A 23,290-nucleotide genomic window follows, 5' to 3' on the forward strand; every position below is an offset into this window, starting at 1 on the left:
TGATTCATCACTGAAGATGACCTGCTGCCAGTCTTAAGCCCTGCAATGTTCGTGCTGACGCATGAAGTTCAAACGTTTTCTTCGATGTTCACTGGTCAAAAGCGGCTTTCTAGCCGCCACGTGGCTTTTCAGACCGGCAGCATGAAGTCTTCTTTGGATAGCCGAAAGACTGAGGGAAAGGCCAAGCTCTTTTTTAATTTTCTTTGTTGCCGTGAAAGGGTCTTTGACCACGCCAGCTATTATAAAGGCATCTTCCTCCTCAGTTGTTTTTCTAGGCCTCCTTCGGTGTGGTGCATCTTCCAAGTGGTTTGCCTGGTAAAATGTTCGAAGAATGCGGTTGATTGTCTTCTGTGGCCGGTTCAGCTTACGGGAAATCTCTCGCTGGGACATAACTCTTCCCAAATAAATAATTTCACGGCGTTCCTCTAATGTAGGCCGTCAAGGCATTTTCTTGCGACATGTGGTCTGAGTTCACATCCAGCTTTGCAGCATTGAAACCCCTGTGCGAAAACGTTTGGCACAATTATATTGGCTGGTGAAGTCAGTATTAGGATGCAATGGTTATATTTTGCGCGACATAGCACGTCACTCAAATGAAGGTTGACAACCGCAAGTCGCGGGTTCGATTCCCGGCTGCGGCGGCTGCATTTCCGATGGAGGCGGAAATGTTGTAGGCCCGTGTGCTCAGATTTGGGCGCACGTTAAAGAACCCCAGGTGGTCAAAATTTCCGGAGCCCTCCACTACGGCGTCTCTCATAATCATATAGTGGTTTTGGGACGTTAAACCCCACAAATCAATCAATCAATGAAGGTTGACAAGAGCTTTCTCACCAACGTTGTTGTCGTGCGGAAAGATAACAGCCTAATAAGTTACGCTTGATCGCAACCAATGGAACACTTAGAATAGAGAGAAAGGGGGGGGGGGACCAGTTCGTCAACGGGGTGATTGTCGTAGCATAGAACAGCCAACTAGGAAGAGAAGAAAGCGAAATCTTGTTTTTTATTCTCCCTAAACCTTCGCTAAGGCCTCTGGATGCTTGGCCGGTCGACGCTCGCGTGATAACCTTCAAATCGCACCCGACTGTATGTGCTGTTTCTGCATATTTTTGCTGGCATGTGCGGCCGCGCTGTTTTAGAGCCTGGTCTGGTTTTGTTGTCCGCGTGTGTTTTGTGCTCTTCTGTCGACAAATGTCGCATCAAGTTGCTGGGAGGAGACAGAAATTTGTAAAATGCGTTTTGTACCAAAATGCCGTTCTGGCTATAGGACTTGGGCGGAGCGTGTGCGTCTCTTCAAAGTGTCCTCCGACAATGATCACCTCGAGCAGTCGAAGGGAGACTTAACTCTAATGCTTACTAACGTTGCTTGCTCAAATAATTATCGAAAGCACCCGATCTTAACCGCGTAACACGCAGAGTTCAAGCCAAAGGTGCAACGCGACCCGCCGAAAATTCGTTGAATGATATGTGGGGTTTAACGTTACAAAGCCACCATATGTTTATGAGAGACGCCGTAGTGGAGGGCTCCGAATATTTCGACCACCTGGGGTACTTTAACGAGCACCCAAATCTGAGCACACGGGCCTACAGCATTTTCACCTCCGTGGCAAATGCATTTGGCGCAGCCGGGATTGTATCCCGCGACACGCGGGTCAGCAGCTGAGTACCTTAGCCACTAAACCACCGCGGTGGGGCCTCTCCAAATAGGCATGATCTATGCATGAATGCCATCCACACCTAATCTACAAAAACTTCTAAGTACCTTACATGGGCAAGTAAACGTACAAAGCCACGCGGGAGAGAGAACCGCCGGTGCATTCAAGCGCCTAAAGAAGGTCTTCAAGAAATTTTCAACATGAATGCATCGCATCAATGCGAGCAGAATTACCCATCAGGGCAGAGGACGTTCATCGCAGCCCACACCTCTTGCTAAGTCAGAGCACGCGACAAATTTGGCACCCTCTCATCCATTACGTGATAAAAGGCGTGGCCGTAAACCTGCCAGTGCCCCTCCTCCTCGGCATACGCCTATACGATGAGATGCATCGATGTGTATATATATACAAATAATATTGCGCTGTAGCGAGAACAAATGATGGAAACAACTTGCGACATCAAAACAGCGTGTTTGAGAATCAGCTGTACACAGAACGCCCTCTTCAGCTTCCTTTCTTTAACATACAGTGCCACTACCGGGAGTCAGCAAAACACCTCCGTCGCCATTTTATTTTACGTATATACACGTGTGACTTACCCCTCCTTATAGTAACATCGCCTCGATGCTACATTTAAGCTACCGTTGTTTGAAAATGCACAGTCATTCACTGCTATATAGCTTCATGCGTACCACATGTACAAGTTCAGGCCCCTACTGTCGACGCCTGGCGCAAGAGGGCTGTGGGAGACGACCTCGAAGGGGACGTCAGTCAACTGCAGCAATACTCAATAGGTGCGAAGTATCGCCTTAAGAGTTTCTCGGACAGTCCACGTCTTGGTATAGATGTCCAAACCCACACTCGGTCACCGGTTTCGTAGGTTACTGCTCTCCGGTGGGCATTGTAGCGACCTGCATCGTGATGTTGTTGCTGGCGGATTCACAAGCTTGCCAGCTGCCTGGCTTTTTCCGCGTGTTTGGTAAATGTGCCGGCGCCTTTGTCATTGTCAGCCCATTCACGTGGTAACATGGCATCAAGCATTTTCCGCCCCTCCCGCTCATGAACAAGGCTGAATTGACTCATGCAAGTCGTCTCTTGCTTAGCGGTATTGAACGAGAACGTGATGTAGGACAAGATTTTTTCTAATTTTATGTCGAACGTCCACGTACATAGACAGCATATCTTCAATTGTCTTGTTTATGCACTCTGTCAGCCCGTTCATCTGTGGGTGGTAAATAGTGGTCTTTCGATGACTGGATCCACTTACAATCAAGACGCGCTCAAGAAGAGCCGCTGTGAATGCAGTGCCACGATCTGTTATCACGACGATGGATACACCATGCCGCAGTAAAACATTTTCGATGAAAAATTTGGCCACCTTCGCAATTGTGCTTCGTAGAATTGCCTTCGTTTCGGCGTGCCGGGTCTAAGGTTATCCGTTGCGACAATAACCAAGCTGTTCCTTGCAGCCGAAGTAGAAAGTGAATCCAAGATGTCCATTCCGATCTGGTCGAATGGTGTACTTAAGACCTGAACAAGTTGCAGGAGGCTGGCAGGTTTTGTCGGAGCATACGTCGCTGGCAGTCCAAACAAGTACGAATGTGTTGCTTCACGGTAGTGGTGAGCCTTTGCCAGCAGTATCTTTGCTGAACTTTCGCCAATGTACGCGTGTAGCCTAAGTGACTATAAGTCAACTTGTTGTGACATGCTTGAAGCACTTCTGTACGGAGGGTTGCCGAAATGACAAGCATACAGGGGAATCCAATCGACGAAAAATTTCTTTTGTATAGGGCGCGGCTCTATACGGAAAATGATGACAATCATCCTTCCAAGTAATTAATCAAGCCAAGACACTCAGGGTCGTCACGTTGTTGTTGGGCGATGGTAGACATATCGATGACCCCAAGAAACCCAGTTTCATCCTCATCAGGTAGGTGATCTGACTGTATTGATAATTAGGACAGGCAGTCGACGTCCATAAAAAGCTTCCCCGACTTGTGTACGACCATCACGTCAAACACTGACACAGTTAGAAACCCTAACACGGTGATCGGCCGGTGGAATCTTTTATATTAGTTAACCAGAAACGTGAATGATGGTCGCTAACTATTTTAAAGTGCGGGCCATACTATACAGGAGATTTTATTACTGCCCATACTATGACGAGGCTTTCTTTTATTTTGTTGTTGTTGTTGAGTAGTTAGCCTCTGCACGTGTTAGCGTTCGGCTAGCGTAGGCAGGCGACCACTCTATCTGTGTCATCTCGCCGTTTTACAAGCACAACCCACAGAACGACATTCTAGCGTCAGTGTTAAGCATCATCGGGGCTTTTTCGTCGAAGTGGGGAAGCACTGGAAGCGTTTGAAGACGTTCACGCATGTCATTAATGGCAGCCTCCTGTTCTTTGTCCCACTCGAAAGCGACGTTGTCTCTCTTGGGACGAGTTAGTGGGGACGGGATGCCTGCAAAGTCTGCGATAAACTAAGGATAATAGCACAAAGCCCAGGAATCACCTGACAGGCTTGTTATCGGACGGTACTGGGAACTTTGTGACGGTGGCAATTTTTTTCAGATTCGGCCGAACGCCTTGGCAACTGAAGCTCATGAAAACATTAATGACACTTCTCTGGTTTCAAAGTGAGGCAAATGGACCGTATTGCACGTAAAACAACTTCCACCTTTTGAGATGCTCGTCAAAAGTAACAGAAAAATAGGGGGACCCTTAAGTTTCGTCTTTAAGGGCCAAACCTCATAAGCGCGAAAATGCACGCGACAGCGACGAGCGACGCGACGTAGATCGTCTTCGCGCGATCAGTCGCTAGCGCAGGCAAACCTCAATCACGCGACGGCTTTGGCGAGCGAACTTCACTGTTGCTGGCATGAGGCCGTCTACTCGCACCAAGAAAACTGCGTAGTGAGTGGTATGTAATTTAAAAATAAGATATATTGTTGTGTAATGGAACGGAAAGTGTTTATGAATGCCTTGCAGCACTTTTTTTATATGCACATCCGTAAACATTGCGTTATTTTTTGTTGCGCATATGTGACTCGGGCAGGGTCACGTGCACCTATGTAGTCTCTGTCTTTTCCGGTTTTTCGCTATTGGCTGCTTGAGCCGAGCACTTCCGGGCGATGAGCGACGGTTTCCAAACCTGGAGAACCGAGCGATAGCGCGAACGCCCTGTTTCGTCGCTCACAGCATCGCTCGTCGCTGTCGCGTGCATTTTCGCGCTTATGAGGTTTGCTCTTAAGAGTTGAACGCGATAGCGAAATCCGGCCCCTAGTGCACCCTTCAACCGCTAAGTGCATACTTATTCTAATGTTTTGTTACATTGTAGTGTACACGTAACCCGAAGGAGTACGGCCACTAGCGGGGCTCCGTTCTTAGCGAGCCCCGCAGGGCGCGTTAAGCATCGCCGTGGCGAGAACATGATACTGCTCAAGGTCGCAACACATTATTGTCTGTGGCAACACCGAAACGCAGTACAGCCTGTTGCAAAGGCGTGGCGGGAAAGCAAATGGGCTTATCTACGCCACGGGCGCAAGTACTACACAGGGTGCCACGAGCACGTCTCCAGGGTAAAAGTGATTCACGGATACACCGGGACCAAGGCCCGGTTGCTCGAGCGAGGGCAAAGGCGCTCCCGTTCGCTTCGGAGAGATACGGGTCGGCGTAGCCTTGCCACGCACTATGAATCCGCACCACTCTTCGGATTAGCGTTCGGAAGGAGGGGGGGGAGGGGGGGCATAAGGTAAGCGTTCGCCACGCTCGCAAGGCGCTCTAGGCGAAATCCGAACGAGCCCCGCTGAAGTACAGTGTACACTTCTGGTACACTCTAGCAGGGTGCTGACGGACGGAAAAGAAAAGCGTGCTCACCCCCATGTCGTACCCGGAGAGGCCTTTCCACTTCCGACGCGCGCGCGCAAAACCTCTCGGGGGACTCTGCTAAAGCCCCTAGATCTAGAAAGTAGCGACACTCTCCTCCGCGCGCGCGTTTTCCTCCTCAATTCTCCTCGGATTTCTCCCCTCTCTCGGCCGGCGCGGTGCGCACGGCACGCTGAACCCTCCACTGGCTCGCTGCAGCCGCATTAGATTCAATGCGCGCGCTTGTTTAATCAGCTCCTTGAAGCATTATACGAGAATATGTCCCTTAAGAAAGAGTCGTGACGAAAGTAGGCTTCCCATAGAACATTATGGCAGACATATTTTTTAAGACGATTCGATAAATACGAGCGGAAGCGCTTCGAAAAAATGAGCATACCAGCTGGCGGCTTAGCGGTTTACCTCTCCGCCGCCGCTTCGGCTGTCTGTAACGCGGATGTGTATTAAGCGCATGTAATGTAGGCAGCACATTGTATAGACGAGAACTTGATAAGTGCTGCAGTGTCGCTTTGTAAAATTCATGTTGTGTTGGCGAAAAGCAAGCATAGAAGTCACCGTGCGTGCCTGGCTTCCGTCACGATGAAACGACGAGATATTGCATTCCATTAACTTTGGGACTTACCTCAGTCTGTTAAAAAAAAAGCAAAACCCACCGCTCAGATGGAAGCTTCTAAGACTATGTTACGCTATAATTAACTCACAGAATTCAGGATGTAAAGTTTATCAGAAGAGAGCCATTACGAAAAGCGCGTACGTGGCTCTTTCTTTATATGAGCATACACGCATAATACATACATGTACCAAATACGTAACTTTGCTTCCGTGCGTATGGCTATTTACTTTACGGCTGCTGCCAAGATATCATTGAGCGGTTGTTAATTGACTTATTAAGACGAAAGCCTTAGCTGCCTCATCAAACGCGGAAATTGACCGTTGGCGACCCGCGTCGAAGGCGTCTCGCGTCCCGTGGCATCGGTGACTATATATAGTGATGAAAAAGGTCATCATCTGGTGACGTCACCAAACACGTCACAGATCGCCAAAATTTGTGACGTCCTGAGGCACCCCACCTGGTTTTGCATTGCCTCCGTGATCGGTACATCTTTGACAAAGCTACGACGCGATGTGATGACGTCATCATGTGGCGCTACGTGACGTCCTTGTGACGTCATCATGACGTCGTCACATGATGACGTCATCACATCGCGTCGTAGCTTGGTCAAAGTAAAGCCCCTAGATCTAAGGGCTTTAGGTCAAAGGTGTACCGATCACGAAGGCAATGCAAAACCAGGCGGGGTGCCTCCAAACTTGGAGGTAGTGCAAAATCACGATAGGCGCAGAAAGCTTTGGAAGGGTGGCGGGGCAGCATCAATACACCTAAATACAATGGCTGAGAGGAAAAAGAAGATTGTTTTCGCCTTCGAGTCGTCCTAAATGAACGCATAAAGAAACCTGTGAGATGTTTTACTTTAGCCCTAACCAACATATGTTCTTCTATATGCACGAAGGTCGAAGGAGTATAATCGTTTGATTTTATTCAAAAGAATAATTCAATGAAAAATGCTACCGGTGTTTCATAACTGATGGCATTGAACTACAAAATAATCAAGGCGGCGCGGAAGGTTCCGGACCGGACTGGTATGTGGTTCTAAAAATGTACTACTCTAGCTACGAAGTATTTCTCCTCGACTGAGAAGTTGTTTGTCGTTAATTTCTTGAACACAGTTTATCATATTAACTAAATTTTGAGGAATATGTAACTATGATTGCAATAGGAAGGTAGTTCTACTTGCCGTAAATTCACTGTGTCCAGTGAACCAAGAAAATGCATGTAGGCTCACTGTGCAGTTAGCTGAAGAAGAAAAGAAATTTCAGTAGCAACACGTTTATTTTTGCGCAACAATGAAGAACCGCTCGTTGTAAGAAATTCGAAGCCAAGGCGCATGCTATTTACGCCCAAGTTATCTCTACATGGGTTACATGAACAGCAAGACAGCTCTCATACAGTAAAGGTCTACCTACATATATATTGTTCAGAGGTACTGCGCATGCTACAAACGTCGTTATTCTAGCGCTACACACACAACGACGAAATAAATCGCATCTGCTACAGGCGGGCACAATTGTCAGCGTATGTTTGCCGCAGCGACGTGCATGCCAACGCTTTTGCTTGCACACTTGCCGTTTGTAGCGGGGACTATTTTTGATGCCTCGTTTCTGACAAAAATGTGAATTCGCAGTTTGGCATAGACGCCTACAATATCTTTAATGATTTCATGGCATGCAGGGAAACAAGTCACGATGGAAATGCTTCTAGGGACTGCAGCCTGAAGTTCTACAGCGGTCACAGTGTTTTTTATGAGTGCCTCTCTGTTGCTTCTGAATAAGTTTTCCGTCACCTTGAGAATCTCCACGACAGCAGGCGAAGGGTTAACCAGCGCAAGGCCCGACTCTGAGAAGTTCTTCAGTGAGATTAATTTTGCTGGTGCCTTATCGCTGACGAGTGCGGCGCGGCAGTTTTCACAGTGCAGCCGTTTCAGCAGTTTGGATACAACATACCCTGCCAAGTATTCTATCGACTGACCTGCTTCACTTGTTAGATCGAGTAGGTCATCTGGAAGTTGCACTTGCTCCTGACCCTCATTTTTCGGCTGGTCTTCAAGGGATAACAGCATAAACGCTCCATCATCCGAATAATTGGCGTTCTTGCTCGGCCTTAAGAACTGTGCTAACGTAGCACTCCTCAGACTGCACTTGAATTCATACAATCTCGGAATGGGGTTTTTCGAGCGCAGGGTTGAAAACAAGTTCTCAAGTGGGTCCTGGCTGAGTCTGCTCAATAAGAAATAGCTGAAGTTATACTTGTCAAGCATAGTAGATTGAAGATATAATGCAGTCAATGTGGCGACAGTGATGCCGGTCTGTATTGGCTTCCAAGGTGCATTTGTCGGAGCCCCTATAGAAATCTTTGAGAATAAGTCAACAATTTCAGTAAGGAACTTAACAGCTTCACCATAAGCTGCTTGCACTGAATGGCTAAACGCCAGTTTACTAGTCCTTGATGTCATTAGCCTAAACCACCGAAAAACGGTCGAAATGAACCAAGCCGTAGTCAGTGCGTCCTTGCTAATCTTACCATTTTCAACTAACATGTGCAAGCCAGCAGATGTATTGTTATGAAATAGACTGTATGCGAATTTCACTTTCATTTTGTCATAATGGTTTGGCTCAACACAAGACGAGTTAAGGTGAGGAGCAAGCTTGATCTCACTTTTTTCATCGTGTTCAATAAGTTCTTTCACATAACGAAGATCAACACAGTTTGTAGGCAGTTGATGCATTTTCACGATGTCATCGGGAAGGTAAATAGCCTGGCCTCTTGTCAGGTGATTTCTAAGGCTCTTCAAAAGGTGAGGCACATCTGGCATAAACTACAGTCGCCTTGACTGATCACAAGGGTGAACACAGCTAGTCGATGGCCGGCTATACTTTCCAGCAACGAATACCGAACAGTCGCCATAATGCCAGATTTCCGCCACCCGTATCGGATACTAGCACATGAATTTTTAATCCGAGCGACTCACAAGCCGTTATTATGTTAATCAATTCGCTTCTTAGGCTGTTCGCGTCAAACGAATTTCCAGTTAAATGATAACCAATTGTCTGCTTCCACCTAGATGAGAATCCCCCGAGCATAAAAACTAAGCCGTGGGTAGCAAGACAGTCGTCTGGGAGCGATCCGTCGGCCAGTGGTAACGTAGGAGCTCCCATCACATTACAGCAGGAATGGTCATATACGAGCCCTGGTGTAATCTACATCTCATCGATCATCAACGAAGCATGGCGTTCTTCAGGTTGCATAAGGTTGACCTGCACAATGGAATTACCAGACGAAGAAAAAACAAGTCATTTTACAGAAGTTTTAGTAGATTAGAAAGACATGTGTCAAGTTATAGCAATGGGCCAAAATCATTTTCCCCCTAGAAGTTCCAGACGTAACCACAGGTTCAAGTATCCAGTATTTGTGTTTGCTACTATTTGCTGACACAGAAAATTTGGTGATGCAAGCGTTTAACCCAAGCCATACCTTCGCCCTTAGAGGCTCCAGTATATCTCTCAGTAATCCAGGTCGAAACTTGACGTGCTGAATGTGGCGCTGAAGCGTACGGTCCGACGGGAGTGGATATCCGAACTCCCTTAGGAGTCCGTATCCTCGGGAACCGCACGCCAGGCGCAGCTGCAGCGATTTGACGAGTGTGCCTGCTTCCCATCGCGCTCCCTGCGCGGACAGTCGTTCCATCGACCTCATTTGGTCATCATTAAAAAGTCCTCTGAGCCTTTTCTTGATTTCTTCCTTTTCTTCTTCGCTTTTAAGATACCTCTTCCTAGCGAGCGCCAGTTTCCTCGCGGTAGCTTCCTGTAGACGTTCGAGCTCCGCAATTCGTCCCTGGATTGCTTCTTGGCACGCTGAAAGCAATTCAGACGTAAGCCCTCAATATCACATGTTACAAATTAGGATAAGTCCAAGTGTTCAACAGCTCGTCTCTTACAAGTGTAAAGCACAGGTCGTGCAGTACTGGTTGCGTTCATCGCCGGTTGACATGTAGTTCCAGGGAAGCCTGTTTATGGTGAAATGTCAATGCTTAGACCCCAAAATCCAAAAAAGCAACGTTTGGTTTACCATTATCAACTGCTGCAATATCTTGAGTTGCGTTGCTGCTGACCTCAGGGCTAAATCTGTCATGGGCTGCACATGAAAAGGACAGGTGGAAATATTTTGGAGAAACAAAATTACGGTGGCATTCCACACAAATCATTCAGGCGACTCTTACAGGAGTTGTCGTGGACGATTTCAAAAGGAGATTCCACCAGCTGGTTAACGTCGTTTTCGCAAACTTCGTTAACTTCGGGCTCTGCTACCTCTGCAGAAGAAGCGGAGCCAGCAGAGTCTGCCGATGCTGGGGAGCTACACTGATTTTCAGCAAATGCTCCTTGTTTGCTTGTGGTATGCTCCAGTACGGATTCCTCACCTATTGTGATACAACCAGAATACGCCCACATGTATTACAAACCCGCTGAATCACGTAATTCAAAGAAAGGTCAAATCACAAGATGGACACTCGCAACAGAACTCGTGCTTTTTATAAAATACTTTCGGCGCTTCGGCATCGAGCGGCCCTCCATAGTTTACGTGGCTTTCTGTAACAGGAATTCAAAACTACAATGACTTTTCTGCTACACTTTGACATAATTATAAAGGTTGGATTGAGATCGAATCATCGTGCTTAGGTATATGGCAAAAAACTACAATATTTTCCGCATTTCAGCGCCGTGTGTGTATTCTTTAATCACCATTCAGTGTGATGGTCTGATTTCGAACAACAGTATTTCTCCGTCACTTGTGCTCCATTATGTAGTTAAGATACGCATTAGAATGCTATATTTAATAAGGGAACGTCACTGAAGAGTGCCTTACGTTTTTTTGAGCATTTCTTGCGAATTTCCAACCTCTTTGACGGGGGTTTTCGTTCTTTTGGCGGCGGCCGATGCGAGAACAAAGTAGGAATTGCGTTGGGCTTCATTTTTTTCAGTCCATGGGCTTCCAATACTTTCGGCTCAAACTGATCATTGCTGAAATGGAGCTGAAACATGACCGTGATATATGAGTATACGCATAGTAACAAACACATCTCAAACACATCTCTCCCATTCGAATTCGTTTTCACTCTTGGAGTAAAAAACGGTGCAAGCATGCACATTTTTATTACACATGTAACAAAAACGAAACGTCATTTACCTACTTATATATTAGGGTCCAAGCCTTCGAAACATGAAGTGTACGTAAACAACAACAAAATACTATAACCGTATTGAAACTTTGTAAAGATACAGACTGCACGCAACAACAGTAAACGAGTTCCTGACTTCACAAGTATCCAGCCCAAGGTTCACGAACACACAAGCACGCAAGCACACACGAACGCACGAGCGCTCGCACACAGATACACACTCGCACGCACATACATACACACAAGCACAAACGCACGCACATGGAGGCGCACACGTACACGCACACACATACGTGCGCATACGTACATGCACACGCGCGAACGCAGACGCGCAACACGGAGCACATGCAGCACAACACACGCAGAACACAGCTCACGCAGGAGCACGCATACACACGCACACACATACACCGGCGCGAATACACAGACAAACGCACGCACACACGTCTGCACACGCACATACACACGCGCGAATACAGACGTACAGAAAAGCGCGAACACGCAGGCGCACACATGCACACACATACGTGCGCCCACACGTACACGCACACACATACGTGCGCACACGTACATACACACGCCCGAATGCAGACATGCGCAACACGCAGCACAGCACACGCACAACACAGCACACGCAGGCGCACGCTTACACATACACACACACACACACGCACCGGCGCGAATACATAGACAAACGCACGCACACACGTCCGCACAAGCACATACACACGCGCGAATGCAGACGTACAGAAACGCGCGGACACACAGGCGCACACATACACACACACATAAGCGCGCATATGCAGTCGCATACATACACACACGCATACACGCAGGCGCACACATGCACACACATAAACGCACACCCGCACGCACACACACACACACACATGCGTAGGAATTACACACGTTAATTTACAAATTACACACATTAAGAAAACTAACGCACGCGCTAAAACACAAGAAAACTATCTCAGGGCACAGAGAATTACAAAAAAAGCTCAGCGACTCATTCAGACCCAGCTATATCCATATTTATATGTGCTCGCTATTAAACTGAACGGAGAGTCCAGCGATGCAAAGAGCATTAAAATCTTCGTACGACTTTATCTAGAGATTTAACGAAATCGGTAACACTAACCTCGCAAAGAACAACGTGTTTAGAAGGGGCGAAGTCCTTTCTCCCGATGTTGTGGATCCACTGCTTTCTGCGCACGGCATTCCTATTCCTATCTCCTCGGGGGATATAAAATAATCTTACTCCTTTCTCTGACCTGCTGCTGCACTGATACGCGCAACAGCCAGGCATTGCCACGAAAAACGAAGCTCACGATTCTACGCAAAAAAAAAACACACACACACACACACGTTCAGAGCGGCAGGGCTGGCGTGGCGCCTGGAGGGTTCATGGCGTGCGTGATTGACGAAAAGCGCGCGAAGTTTGCTTGCGCGCGCTTTTCGTGACGTCAGGGTCATCTGACTGGGCGGTATCGCCCGCCGCAGCCATTCAGCGCTTGGGATGCGCGGGCTCCGCGAAAGAGGGGGTGAAAAAAGAGGAGGTTGCCGGCGCGCCGAGAGAGTGCCGGTGTGGATAAAGGAGCGTCGCTACTTTCCAACATCTAGGGGTTTTAGACTCTGCGTGCGCGCAGCGCCACAGTCGACATATGCTACGGGGTGATGGGGTTAAAACGTCACTCCGCTCTCCCAGCGTGGCAGATAGCGGAGGAGGGAAGACATGTCGGTATATGAGAACGACAGAAAAGGCAACAAAGCCCATGCAAAAGCGGCGGGCTTTGCCCGCCGCGTTTGCACACAGTGGATTGAACACAAACATGTACGCAAACATGCACACAGTAGATTGAACCAACGCGTGATTATCGCTGAATGGGCTCGTTTTCGTCGTGACACCTGTCGAAAAATATTCGTTAAAGGAGCCCTGAAACACTTTTTCACGTAACCATAGAATAAATTCACTAGAAGAGCTTATTGCGTCACGAATTCAACGCCACAAAAATCCGTCCTGGGAGAGTGGAGTTGCAAAGGTTTGTCGCATGCTGCAATTTCATTATCTCTTCTGTCGTCCCGACCAAAGCGCTGGAAGCTATAGAGGGAGGGGTGTCAAGGCAAAGAAACTACCACGCCTAGTAAACTTGAGCACTTTTTTTTCTTCAAATGCGCGACTTTTTAGTGTGATCGCGCGCGCACGCGTGGACAAGTACCGGCCTCCCGCGGCTATCTCGGTAACTTGAATTTTCGGTCACAGAGCACAGACAATTTTTCGCTCACAAACAATGGGGCTGACGCCGACGGCGGCTTTTCTGCGACACAAGCTTTTTAACGCTATCGCGTTAAAACACTGTCACGTCGTTGGGATAGATTAGGCACGTCTTTCACTTCAATCCTGAAAGTATGGTGTACAGGAGCCTTTGAAACATCACTGGTGCGGAGCGCAAACGTAAGAGCAATGCGTTAATTCATATTGCTAAAAGCATGTATATTTATATTCTAGGGAGCGACGCGCGTGTGTGCCTGACGGGGAAGACGAAGGGTTGTCTCCGCTCGATCGCTGGTCGACCGGTCACGCCATTACCGCTGGTTTTGAATACATCTAATCCCCCGCCTCCTCGATACGGAGTCTCTTTTTTTCTGTAACAATATAAACCATCTGGCGTCACAAAAGCAGTTTTCTCCCCGTCTCTTGGGTGTAGCTTGTGGGAATCGAGGCTAGCCCGCCGCCAGTGCGTGCGCTTTGGCACCTGCTTCTGCCGTTCTCATGTCCTGACATGAATCTTCCCGCCTCCACGTCTGTCGCTCTGAGAGAGAAGAAGAGAGTATTAACCTCTCTCACCCGGTAGCGGATGTCGGCTGTGGGGCCGTGCGCGAAGTCTCTCGGGCCATTTCATGCGCGCGCGGGAGTCAGTCAGGTGTTTCCTGGACAGCTTAGGGTGAGCACGCATTTCGTTTCCATCTGTCGGCTCCTATTGTTTGGGGCTCGTCGGACTTCGCCAACAGCGCCTTGCGCCTGCGGTGAACGCACACCTTTGGTTGCCCCCTTTCGAACGCTAGGCCGAACAGCGGTGCAATGTCTTTGCGGGTGGTCACACTACGCTGACCCGTATCTCTCGAAGCCAACGCGAGCGGAGTTTCGCCCTCACTCGAGTGACCTGGCCCTTTTGTGCCAGTGTCCCCATGAATCACTTTCACCCACGGAGACGTGCTCGCCGTACCCTGTGTAGTACTTCTCGCCCGTGGCGTGGATAAGTTCATTTGCTTGCCCCCCACCCCTCTTGCTACGGACTCTGTACTGCGTTTTGGTGTTACCGCAGGCGCTAAAGTTAACGCAGGCAATAAAAATGGAAGAAACTGTAATACAACACATATGGCTGAACAGTATGCTTAACAAGTCATGAGGCCTTAATAAATCAAATATTCATTTCTCACTCTGTCATAAAGGAGGCCAACTTGATAGGTACGCCTAGTGCACTCTTTCTTTATCATGTGCTGGATGGAACACCCTACCAAGTTCAAAATATCAGGGGAGATCACAATAAAAGCGATATTACGACTCACGCACAGACCTATACGCCGACACCAATAAACTTTACATACCAAACCACACAGCGTGATATAGCACAGCAGCTGATACTCTTGCAATGTGAGGAAATATCTTTAGATAGCTTCTCTAACAAAAAATTTTCACCCCAATTACACAAGCAAGCACAGAAATGATACGACAGCGGGTACTGAAAGTAACATGAAGAGTACGATATCTACATTCTCTGCTGATTCCAACTTCGTTTGAAGTGGTTGTAGCCTGTATGGCAATAAAAACCTCCTAGTGTCATCCATGATGCACTCAAGGATTATTCTAGCATTTTTTTCGCCATCAAGGTTAGAATGTGTTGGAAGCATCACACTGCACTGTTAACGTTTGTTTCCTAATCCCCCTGTACCACCTGTGCTCTTTGCAATGGACCCATTGTAACAGATGTTGATCGCAAAGTGGAAGGGGGTCAGTGTGAACTGAAAACACTTCAGGAGAAGACAATTACCCCGTGAAATGGTTTCCACATCGGCCAAATATGTAATCAAGGAAATACAAAAATTTCGAGGGCTTGTTTTTTTTGTTTTGCAACACCTCAATCAAAAGCAGCAGACAATACAGGCAACGAATGTATGGGGAACAGTAATTGTACTCTGTTAAGCGTATCAGCACAATTGTGACATAGATGTGAATAAAGCAAACTAGACGAAAGAACTATTTCCACCGACAGGCACCAAACCTGCAACCTTCAGAGGGTGTTCCTGATGCTCCAGCGGAGCTCAATTGGTAGAACATCGGACACATTATCCGAAAATGGCAGGTTTGCTCCCAGCCTGGGGCAAGTTGTATTTTTGTTCACTTTGCTTAACTGACATCTATCTCACAATTGCACTTTTAAAACGGCACAATTAGAGTCTCCCATACGCTCCTTGTCTTCATTATCTACTGGTTTTTATTACTCTACGTAGGTGAAACTGGAAATTTTAAAAGAATTTACCAGCGCCGAAATGATGTAAGGAAAGGCATTGCAAACATGAACGCCTTGGAAAATCATCACTTGGGAGGCGCTTACCTGGGAGTCGATAAATCTGCCGACACCAGACAATTGCTACAATTGACTTTCTGTGCATTCAACATGAGTTCAGAGTAATTAACTTCGATTTGAAAACTGCGGCAGCCCTGCTGCTGTCTGTATACTTACTGTTCGAAAACTTTTCACCATTCTAATGAATAAAGGATAGGTTAAGGTTGCTTTTTAATAATAGTTCTCCAGGAGAATTCATATCACTCATCGATTAGTCATTCATCCTGATTGCCGTCACTGCACTGGCAACGTAACAAATGCAGGCCCACATTCTGCAGAATCTAAACACACTTGATACGCATTTTGTATAGAGAATGAACATGACAGCTTGGAAGGGCGCTCTTTTTTTAGAGAGTTGTCTCTCGAGCGTAAATACAAATCATATGAAAAAGGGTGCATTGTGATAACGAGCCCACACACGCGAGTGAGTTCTATGGTATAGACCTTAACTAACTTTAGTAATTTGTAAACAGTATATCGATGCTATGAATACAACACCTTGTCACGAAGCAAACGTGCTTCGTTTTATGGAAGGAACGCGATGCGGTAACAGTTATCAAAAGAAAGAACGCCGTTATTCCACACTAGACGAACACTATATTTACAGAGCTCAAAGAGAGACAGCGGATGAAAACAGAGCACCAAGCATACAATGTAGTCGGCGGTCACTGCTGCCGCACACACCTATTGTAGTAAATCACTACCCGCAGTTTAGAGTGCCCCAACAATGTTTGTGACTTTTCACGCGTGACGCTGAACTCACTTCTTCAAACGCATTACTGTGTGTGGTGCATATTTTTCTTTGTATGCTTGATGCTTTATTTTTGACCACTGTATGCCCCTGTGCTCCGTAAATATACTGTGTTTGCGTTGTGTCTGAATGAACGGCTTTGTTTCTTTCGAATACTGTCACTTCTTCACTTCCGTTTATTAAAGCGTAGTGCCTCGTGACACATATATTAGAAAGTTTTAGTACATTTAAAGTTGCTTACATTAGCGTTGTGCATCTCAGCGCTAATACTGAAACGAAACGCGCTGCCTGCCAACCGGTAGTTCTTAGTACAGTGGAAGGCCTTTCAGGGAAGGGAAGCCCTTGCGACTTTATCGAGTTATAAAAACACTATGTGCATTACACAAACCTAAAGTGTACCAATAAGTCTAGTTGACCCGAAGTCACCATTGCCGCGTCTTCGTGCCACGTTTGGTTCTTCAGTTTTGCTTCCGACGGCCCAAAACAAACCATTTTATTTCAACATATGCCGCAATCGAGTATTCTTCAAGACCCTATAGCCTGGCTCAGCTTGACTTGTGGCCACATTTGTCTTATCTTGTAAAGAAGGTAATGAGCACAGCGTCGCCATCTCTGCGTTGCTACCGAAAACATGAGCGAACTTTTATGCATTTTTAAGCCTTATGCACCCCCAAATCTGGAGAGTATCTCAACAACAAATTTATTTGATCGGCAGTATACAAATGCAGACGCCTCATTACTCAAATCTAAATCAAATATGACCACAGTCTTTGAAGTGAAAAAGTTTAACAATGCAGGCTGATGACTATAAAGATTTGAAGTCAACGGCTCTCGGTTCATCAGGCACCACCATCTTGCCCTTCGATCGGGGTCTTTTGCGTGAGTTAACGTTGAACACTAATTGGTAGAAATAGCGTTCCTACGTAAGTTTTCCGGCTACTTCAACGTTCTGCACATGCTCAGTTTCGAGCACACAACGCTAACGCTGACACTAAATCCTTGCAATTGCTGTTTTCCGCTATATGCAACTCTCTAGTGAAAGATCCTCTGCGTGTTCTTTCACTGTCGTGCATATACCTACATTGTGCTTTTGGCAACAAAATTCCTAGAAATTAATATTGTTATTTTACTGCCTCAGCTTTTATTAACGCCTTATCACTCACGTGTGTTTTTGCACGTGCAGCCTTGTACGTTACTTCAAGGACAAGACTCTGCCATGTGTCGATACGATGGTGGTGAATCACCTACGCCAAGAAACCGGCCCGTACGCGCCACTACACGATGTCAACCTGTGCATGCACCGGCGAGAGTGCCTCGCCCTGTTGGGTCCCACCGGCTCCGGCAGGTCCCTCCTGCTGCGTGTACTCACCACGCAAGTGCCCGTGTCAGACGGTAACGCTCACCTTCGTGGGGCCGACCTCTTCTCTCATCCATGCGAGTTCGTCCGGGCACTGGGCTATGCGTCCGAAGAGCGCCAAGCCGCGACCTGGCTTACGGGCCGCCAGGTTCTGCGTCATGCCGCCCGAATGCGTCGCGTGCCGGCCCAAGTGGTGTCGGTAATCGTGGAGCAGATTCTACGCATGCTAGATCTTGTGGAACAGGCTGACCATCATGTAGCCGTGTACAGCTGCGGTGAACGTGCGAAGCTCGCTGTTGGGGTGGCCTTGGTAGGCGCACCACCCGTGGTGCTGCTGGACAAGCCGACGGACGGCCTGGACCCCATAGCTCGGCGCCGCATCTGGCACACCATCGTCACTTTCGTCAAGAAGACGCACATGTCTGTGCTCTTGGCAACCGACGAGTAAGTGTCGCTGCATATTCAGTCGCATTTCTCGAAGGAAATATCATATATTCGAAATAACAACCAACCCTCCCCCTTATCATTTTTATTGTGGTAGCAGTTACAAGCACACTCTCAGATGAATTTCACCGCTGGCGTCTGTGTCACCGTCACTCACTCTCTATGTATGCGTATTCATGTATATGAAAACTCAATAAATAATAAATCAGAAGAAGAGTCCTGCGTGCTTAATCGAGCATGGGGCCTCTGAATTGTGAGTGGGAGGCGTTAACCACTGAGCCAGGAAGAAGCACCTCCTTCAGCGTTCAAGCGGCAAGCTTTTTATATATACCACTTACCGCTGGTAACGGGTATCTCGGAAGGAGCTCTCGTGTTTTCAGCGTTAAATGCAAAATGGCGCAATGAGCACGCGTCGCCACATCGTCACGACGCCGAGGCGCCCGTTTTCATCTTCCACGCGTACTGTATCCCGCGGAGAGGGAGCAGGGTGGATGCTAACGAGTGCGCTTTTCTCGCGGTAGGGACAATTGTACGTCTTGGCTAGCCTCAGGATTTATCAGAACAATTTTGTTGTAGTTACAGGGCGCACAAAGGTCACAGAAATTGTTTCACAGTATTTGTCTCCAAAAATGGCTCGCTTTTTAGACACAGCAAAGTAACAACTCAGATGCTTATTCGCGTTCATCTGTATGTCAGTACGTTTCGTGCGTCGTTTGTGGGTGAGAAACGCGGGGCACGTTTCTATCTGCTTGCCATTCTGCGCGTGACCTTCCCATTTGTTGCGGTCACGTTCATTACTTTGCCTTCAGGGCAAAGCGGTGACTTTTTATGTGAAATGAGATCTGTGTGCCTTACAAATGAGAGCTGGTGGCAATTCAGCACACTCGTCCATATGCCAACTCGTTCCCCGGCGAGCGTGTGTGCCAGCACGCGTGGGCCGCGAAGATGACTGCCCTAGCTTCGCCGCGACGCTCGTCGGCTGGTACGACTCGGGCGTCAGCGCCTTGCTGACGTAGCATGTCTGACATGCCCGGACATGCTACACCGGCGCATGGTACGCAAGCACACGTCACCACCCTTCGCCTGCCAGAGTCAACCCCTTTTTCTATGGTCTTGCTGCTGCCCGGCGCTCGCGCGCTTGGGAGATACTCGAACGCCTGCAACGCCTGCCTTTGCAGGCGACTCCTCGTTCGCACGCTTCGGCATTTCCACATTGTGTGGTAGCCTTGACGCCACTGTATAGCGTACTCAATTGGTCTCGCGACGTTTCTCTGCCTGCTCGCAAGCCCTGGAATGTCGCACTGGGCAGTGTGTTTGGTTAATAAACCCGCGTTTGTTAACGACCAGTTTCGAGTACGATCTCTGCGCCGTACCGCAGAGTCAAAGAACGTCGCATTTGTTCCCGGTCACTTCGTATTGAGTAAGCCTTTCGCAAACCTATCTCGACAAGGTGTTGGTACAATGAGCCTTTTTGTATAGTTGAATGGGAGTTCGTCTACGAATCTTGGCGCAGTGTTTGCAAGAAAACTAAAATTTATCGTAAAGTGTGACAGCTAACCCTTCTTTTTTGTCATTGCTCAATATTAACACTTTTATTTGGCATATAAAAAATGTTTCTCTGTTGAGACAGAGAAACATTGTCACAATTTCAAATGGTGAAGTACTTTCTTAGACTTGTTGCCAAAGTTTAGTTACTGTCAATGAGCGAGTGTATTTAAGATTTGTGTATGTGTTCGAGAAACACAAAAATATCCGCAGTTTTGTAGTTACTTGTGCTGAAAGCATTCGTGTTTTTAACTAGAGAATTTTTAGTGTGCATCATAAAAGATAGAAATCTAAAATATCTAGCAAGTGGCCAATTATAACCGGCAGAAAATGATCCTGAATGATGAACGCATATATATTTCCTTTAAAACTGATTAATTTTGACGGCTTACGCAAGTCGCATTTCGTCATGTACGCGCACTTGGTCTTGCGCATTTGGGTCCAGTTTTTCCTTCAATAGTTGTGGGGTCCTCTATGCTTTAGAACATTGATCATACAGACCGAGGAACGCGAGCAGCAACATGTGCTTTTTGAGCAATGAAAAAAAAAGGCAGATCACACGTACAGTGAATCATTGATATGCGAAGCACGAATGAGGAAGGTTGGTACGTCACTTTAAAATCAGCACAACGTTACGTGGCAGAGGTAAACTGTGGAGCAAAAGACTTCCATGTTATGATTATCACGTGTGGACGTGTTACCTTCCTCATCAATTCACGCCTGCTGATACCTAATTTGGTATATGTGGAGCTAGCGAAACGGCCGTGAGCACATCATGAGTGTGCAATGTAGTCATAATGTTAAATGACACGCATGTCGTGAATATATCATTTCGACGTATCGTTTACCTGCGTTGTCCGTTAGTGTCACACAATACTGAATTTAGTACACTATAAACTAGCGAAACGGCCGTGCTTGCATCGTGAACGTAGCATGTAATCGTGTTGTTACATGACACGCACCTGATGATTATCATGCTTGCACCAGTCACATACCTTCATAATCCATTGGCGTCCCGTAATACCAAATTTGGCATATGCAAAGCTAGCGAAACGGTCGCGAGCGCATCATAAGTGTGGCATGTAGTCACACTGTTACATGACACGCATGTCATTATTTTCATGTTAGGGTCTGTCATTTGCATTCCCCATGCAGCCATCAGTTTTGCAACATGTCATGTGAACGAAACCATCGCGAGAGCAGCAAGAATATTAAATGTAAATCGTGACATTCATGACATACTGTCATGTTACGGCATACTAAGTTTGATATCGATACCACATCGAAACGGCCAAGAGAGCTAAAAGATGCAAGCGGATAGATAGATAGATAGATAGATAGATAGATAGATAGATAGATAGATAGATAGGTGGGTAGGTAGGTAGGTAGGTAGGTAGGTAGGAAGGTAGGTAGGAAGGTAGGAAGGTAGGTAGGTAGGTAGGTAGGTAGGTAGGTAGGTAGGTAGGTAGGTAGGTGGGTAGGTAGGTAGGTGGGTAGGTAGGTAGGTAGGTAGGTAGGTAGGTAGGTAGGTAGGTAGGTGGGTGGGTGGGTGGGTGGGTAGGTGGGTAGGTAGGTAGATAGATAGATAGATAGATAGATAGATAGATAGATAGATAGATAGATAGATAGAATCAAATTCGCCGAAGTTCAGTAAGAAATGCTTAGCAATCAAAAACTTGCACCACCTTCTTCAATATCTGAAAGAGCGTGCACACGGCATAGTTCGCCTCAACGACACCTACCAGCGCTACAAAAAGCAGCCAATGTCACAGCGAGTGCGCCTCGTTTCACGAAATCGCGGAGTACACAAGCGTTCACTATCACGCTCATCAACACATGTTTCTCTGCACAGTGAAACCGAGAGGTGGCGTTGGCCGTGCGGACATCCATTTATATTGCCACCTAGAGTTGTGAGCCGGCAAGCCCTAGCGAGCCGAAAAGGGCAAGGAGAACGAAGAAGAAGTGTGGTTAGCGCCTCGTTTCGAAGATACACGCTCGTGTCTTTCTGCCCCGCTGTTCCTGTCCCTTCTCTACGGCTCTTGGTACGTGACAAACTGGTGGAAGTGCTGGGTGATCTATGCACCGTACCCCTCCACATACTAGGAACACAAGCGTCGTACCGGTGGTCACTCCTGTGCACCGCGCCAGCAGAAGGATCCGAGGGCAATCCCCTGAGTTTGGTCTGCTCGCAAACAACATGGCAGCTCCGACCAGCCATGCCGACACCAACCCAACCGGTACGAACGGCACAACGCCGCTCCATTGCACCTTACTCACACCGCGAACGCCAAATCCTTTTCATGGCACTGCACTTGAGGATGTGGAAGATTGGCTTGTTCATTACGAGTTCGTTGCCGTGCACAACCAGTGGGACGACGCAGACAAACTGCGGCACGTCTATTTCAGTCTTTTGGACGGCGCACGTGTCTGGTACGAGAACCGGGCAGGTATTCGTACATCATGGGAAGACTTCAAACGCCGACTTCTTGCGACATAAGCAAGCCCTGACCGTCGGGAGAGAGCTGAGCGCGATCTGCAGTCCCGCATACAACTACCAAATGAAGGGGTTGCGATGTATGTCGAGGAAATGACGCGCCTCTTCCACCGAGCTGACCCCGGCATGCCAGAAGAAAATAAGGTACGGTACCTCATGCGCGGGGTGAAAGAGCAACTTTTCGGTGGGCTTGTACGCAGTCCACCCAAGACTGTGTCAGAATTTTTCACGGAAGCTGTCACCATCGAAAGCACCCTTAGGCACCGGGCCCCGTCATACGAGCGGCACGTCAATGCTTCAACTACGGACTACTTTGGAGCTTTCGGTGGCCAAATGGATTTTTTCCGAGAGCTCATACGTTCAGTCATCCGCGAAGAACTCCAGAAGCTGTCAGTGCCCTCGCAGCCCCCTACCTCTTCGTTCTCCAGCGTTGTCCGAGATGAAGTCCAGCATGCTTTAAGAGAACCATCTTGCATGCGGGGTTATCAACCACCCGGTGACTTCCCCCGCATGTCGTATGCTCAAGCTTTGCAGCAACCTGTAACACCCGCAATCCCGCATCCCACCGTGGCCCCAGCCATGCTGCAGACGGTCCAAGCGGCGCCATATTACAGCGCACCTCGCCCGATCCCGCGAAAATCAGACGTCTGGCGTGCGCCTGATCGACGTCCTCTCTGCTTCCACTGTGGCGAAGCTGGGCATCTTTACCGACACTGTTCTTACCGGCAACTTGGACTACGCGGATTT

General features: G+C 47.7%; 1 protein-coding gene across 1 annotated transcript in view; it reads left to right on the top strand.

Annotated features, from left to right (window-relative positions):
- LOC142814691 (ATP-binding cassette sub-family A member 17-like) overlaps positions 1-23,290 on the top strand; it is a 63,166-nt gene that overhangs the window by 11,331 nt on the left and 28,545 nt on the right. Inside the window, exon 4 of the mRNA XM_075893863.1 lies at positions 17,887-18,504. Within this exon, the coding sequence (XP_075749978.1) occupies positions 17,887-18,504 (618 nt within the window). The remainder of the gene's footprint in view (positions 1-17,886; positions 18,505-23,290) is intronic.

This window comes from Rhipicephalus microplus, chromosome 4 (assembly GCF_043290135.1).
Source record: "Rhipicephalus microplus isolate Deutch F79 chromosome 4, USDA_Rmic, whole genome shotgun sequence".
NCBI lineage: Eukaryota > Metazoa > Arthropoda > Arachnida > Ixodida > Ixodidae > Rhipicephalus > Rhipicephalus microplus.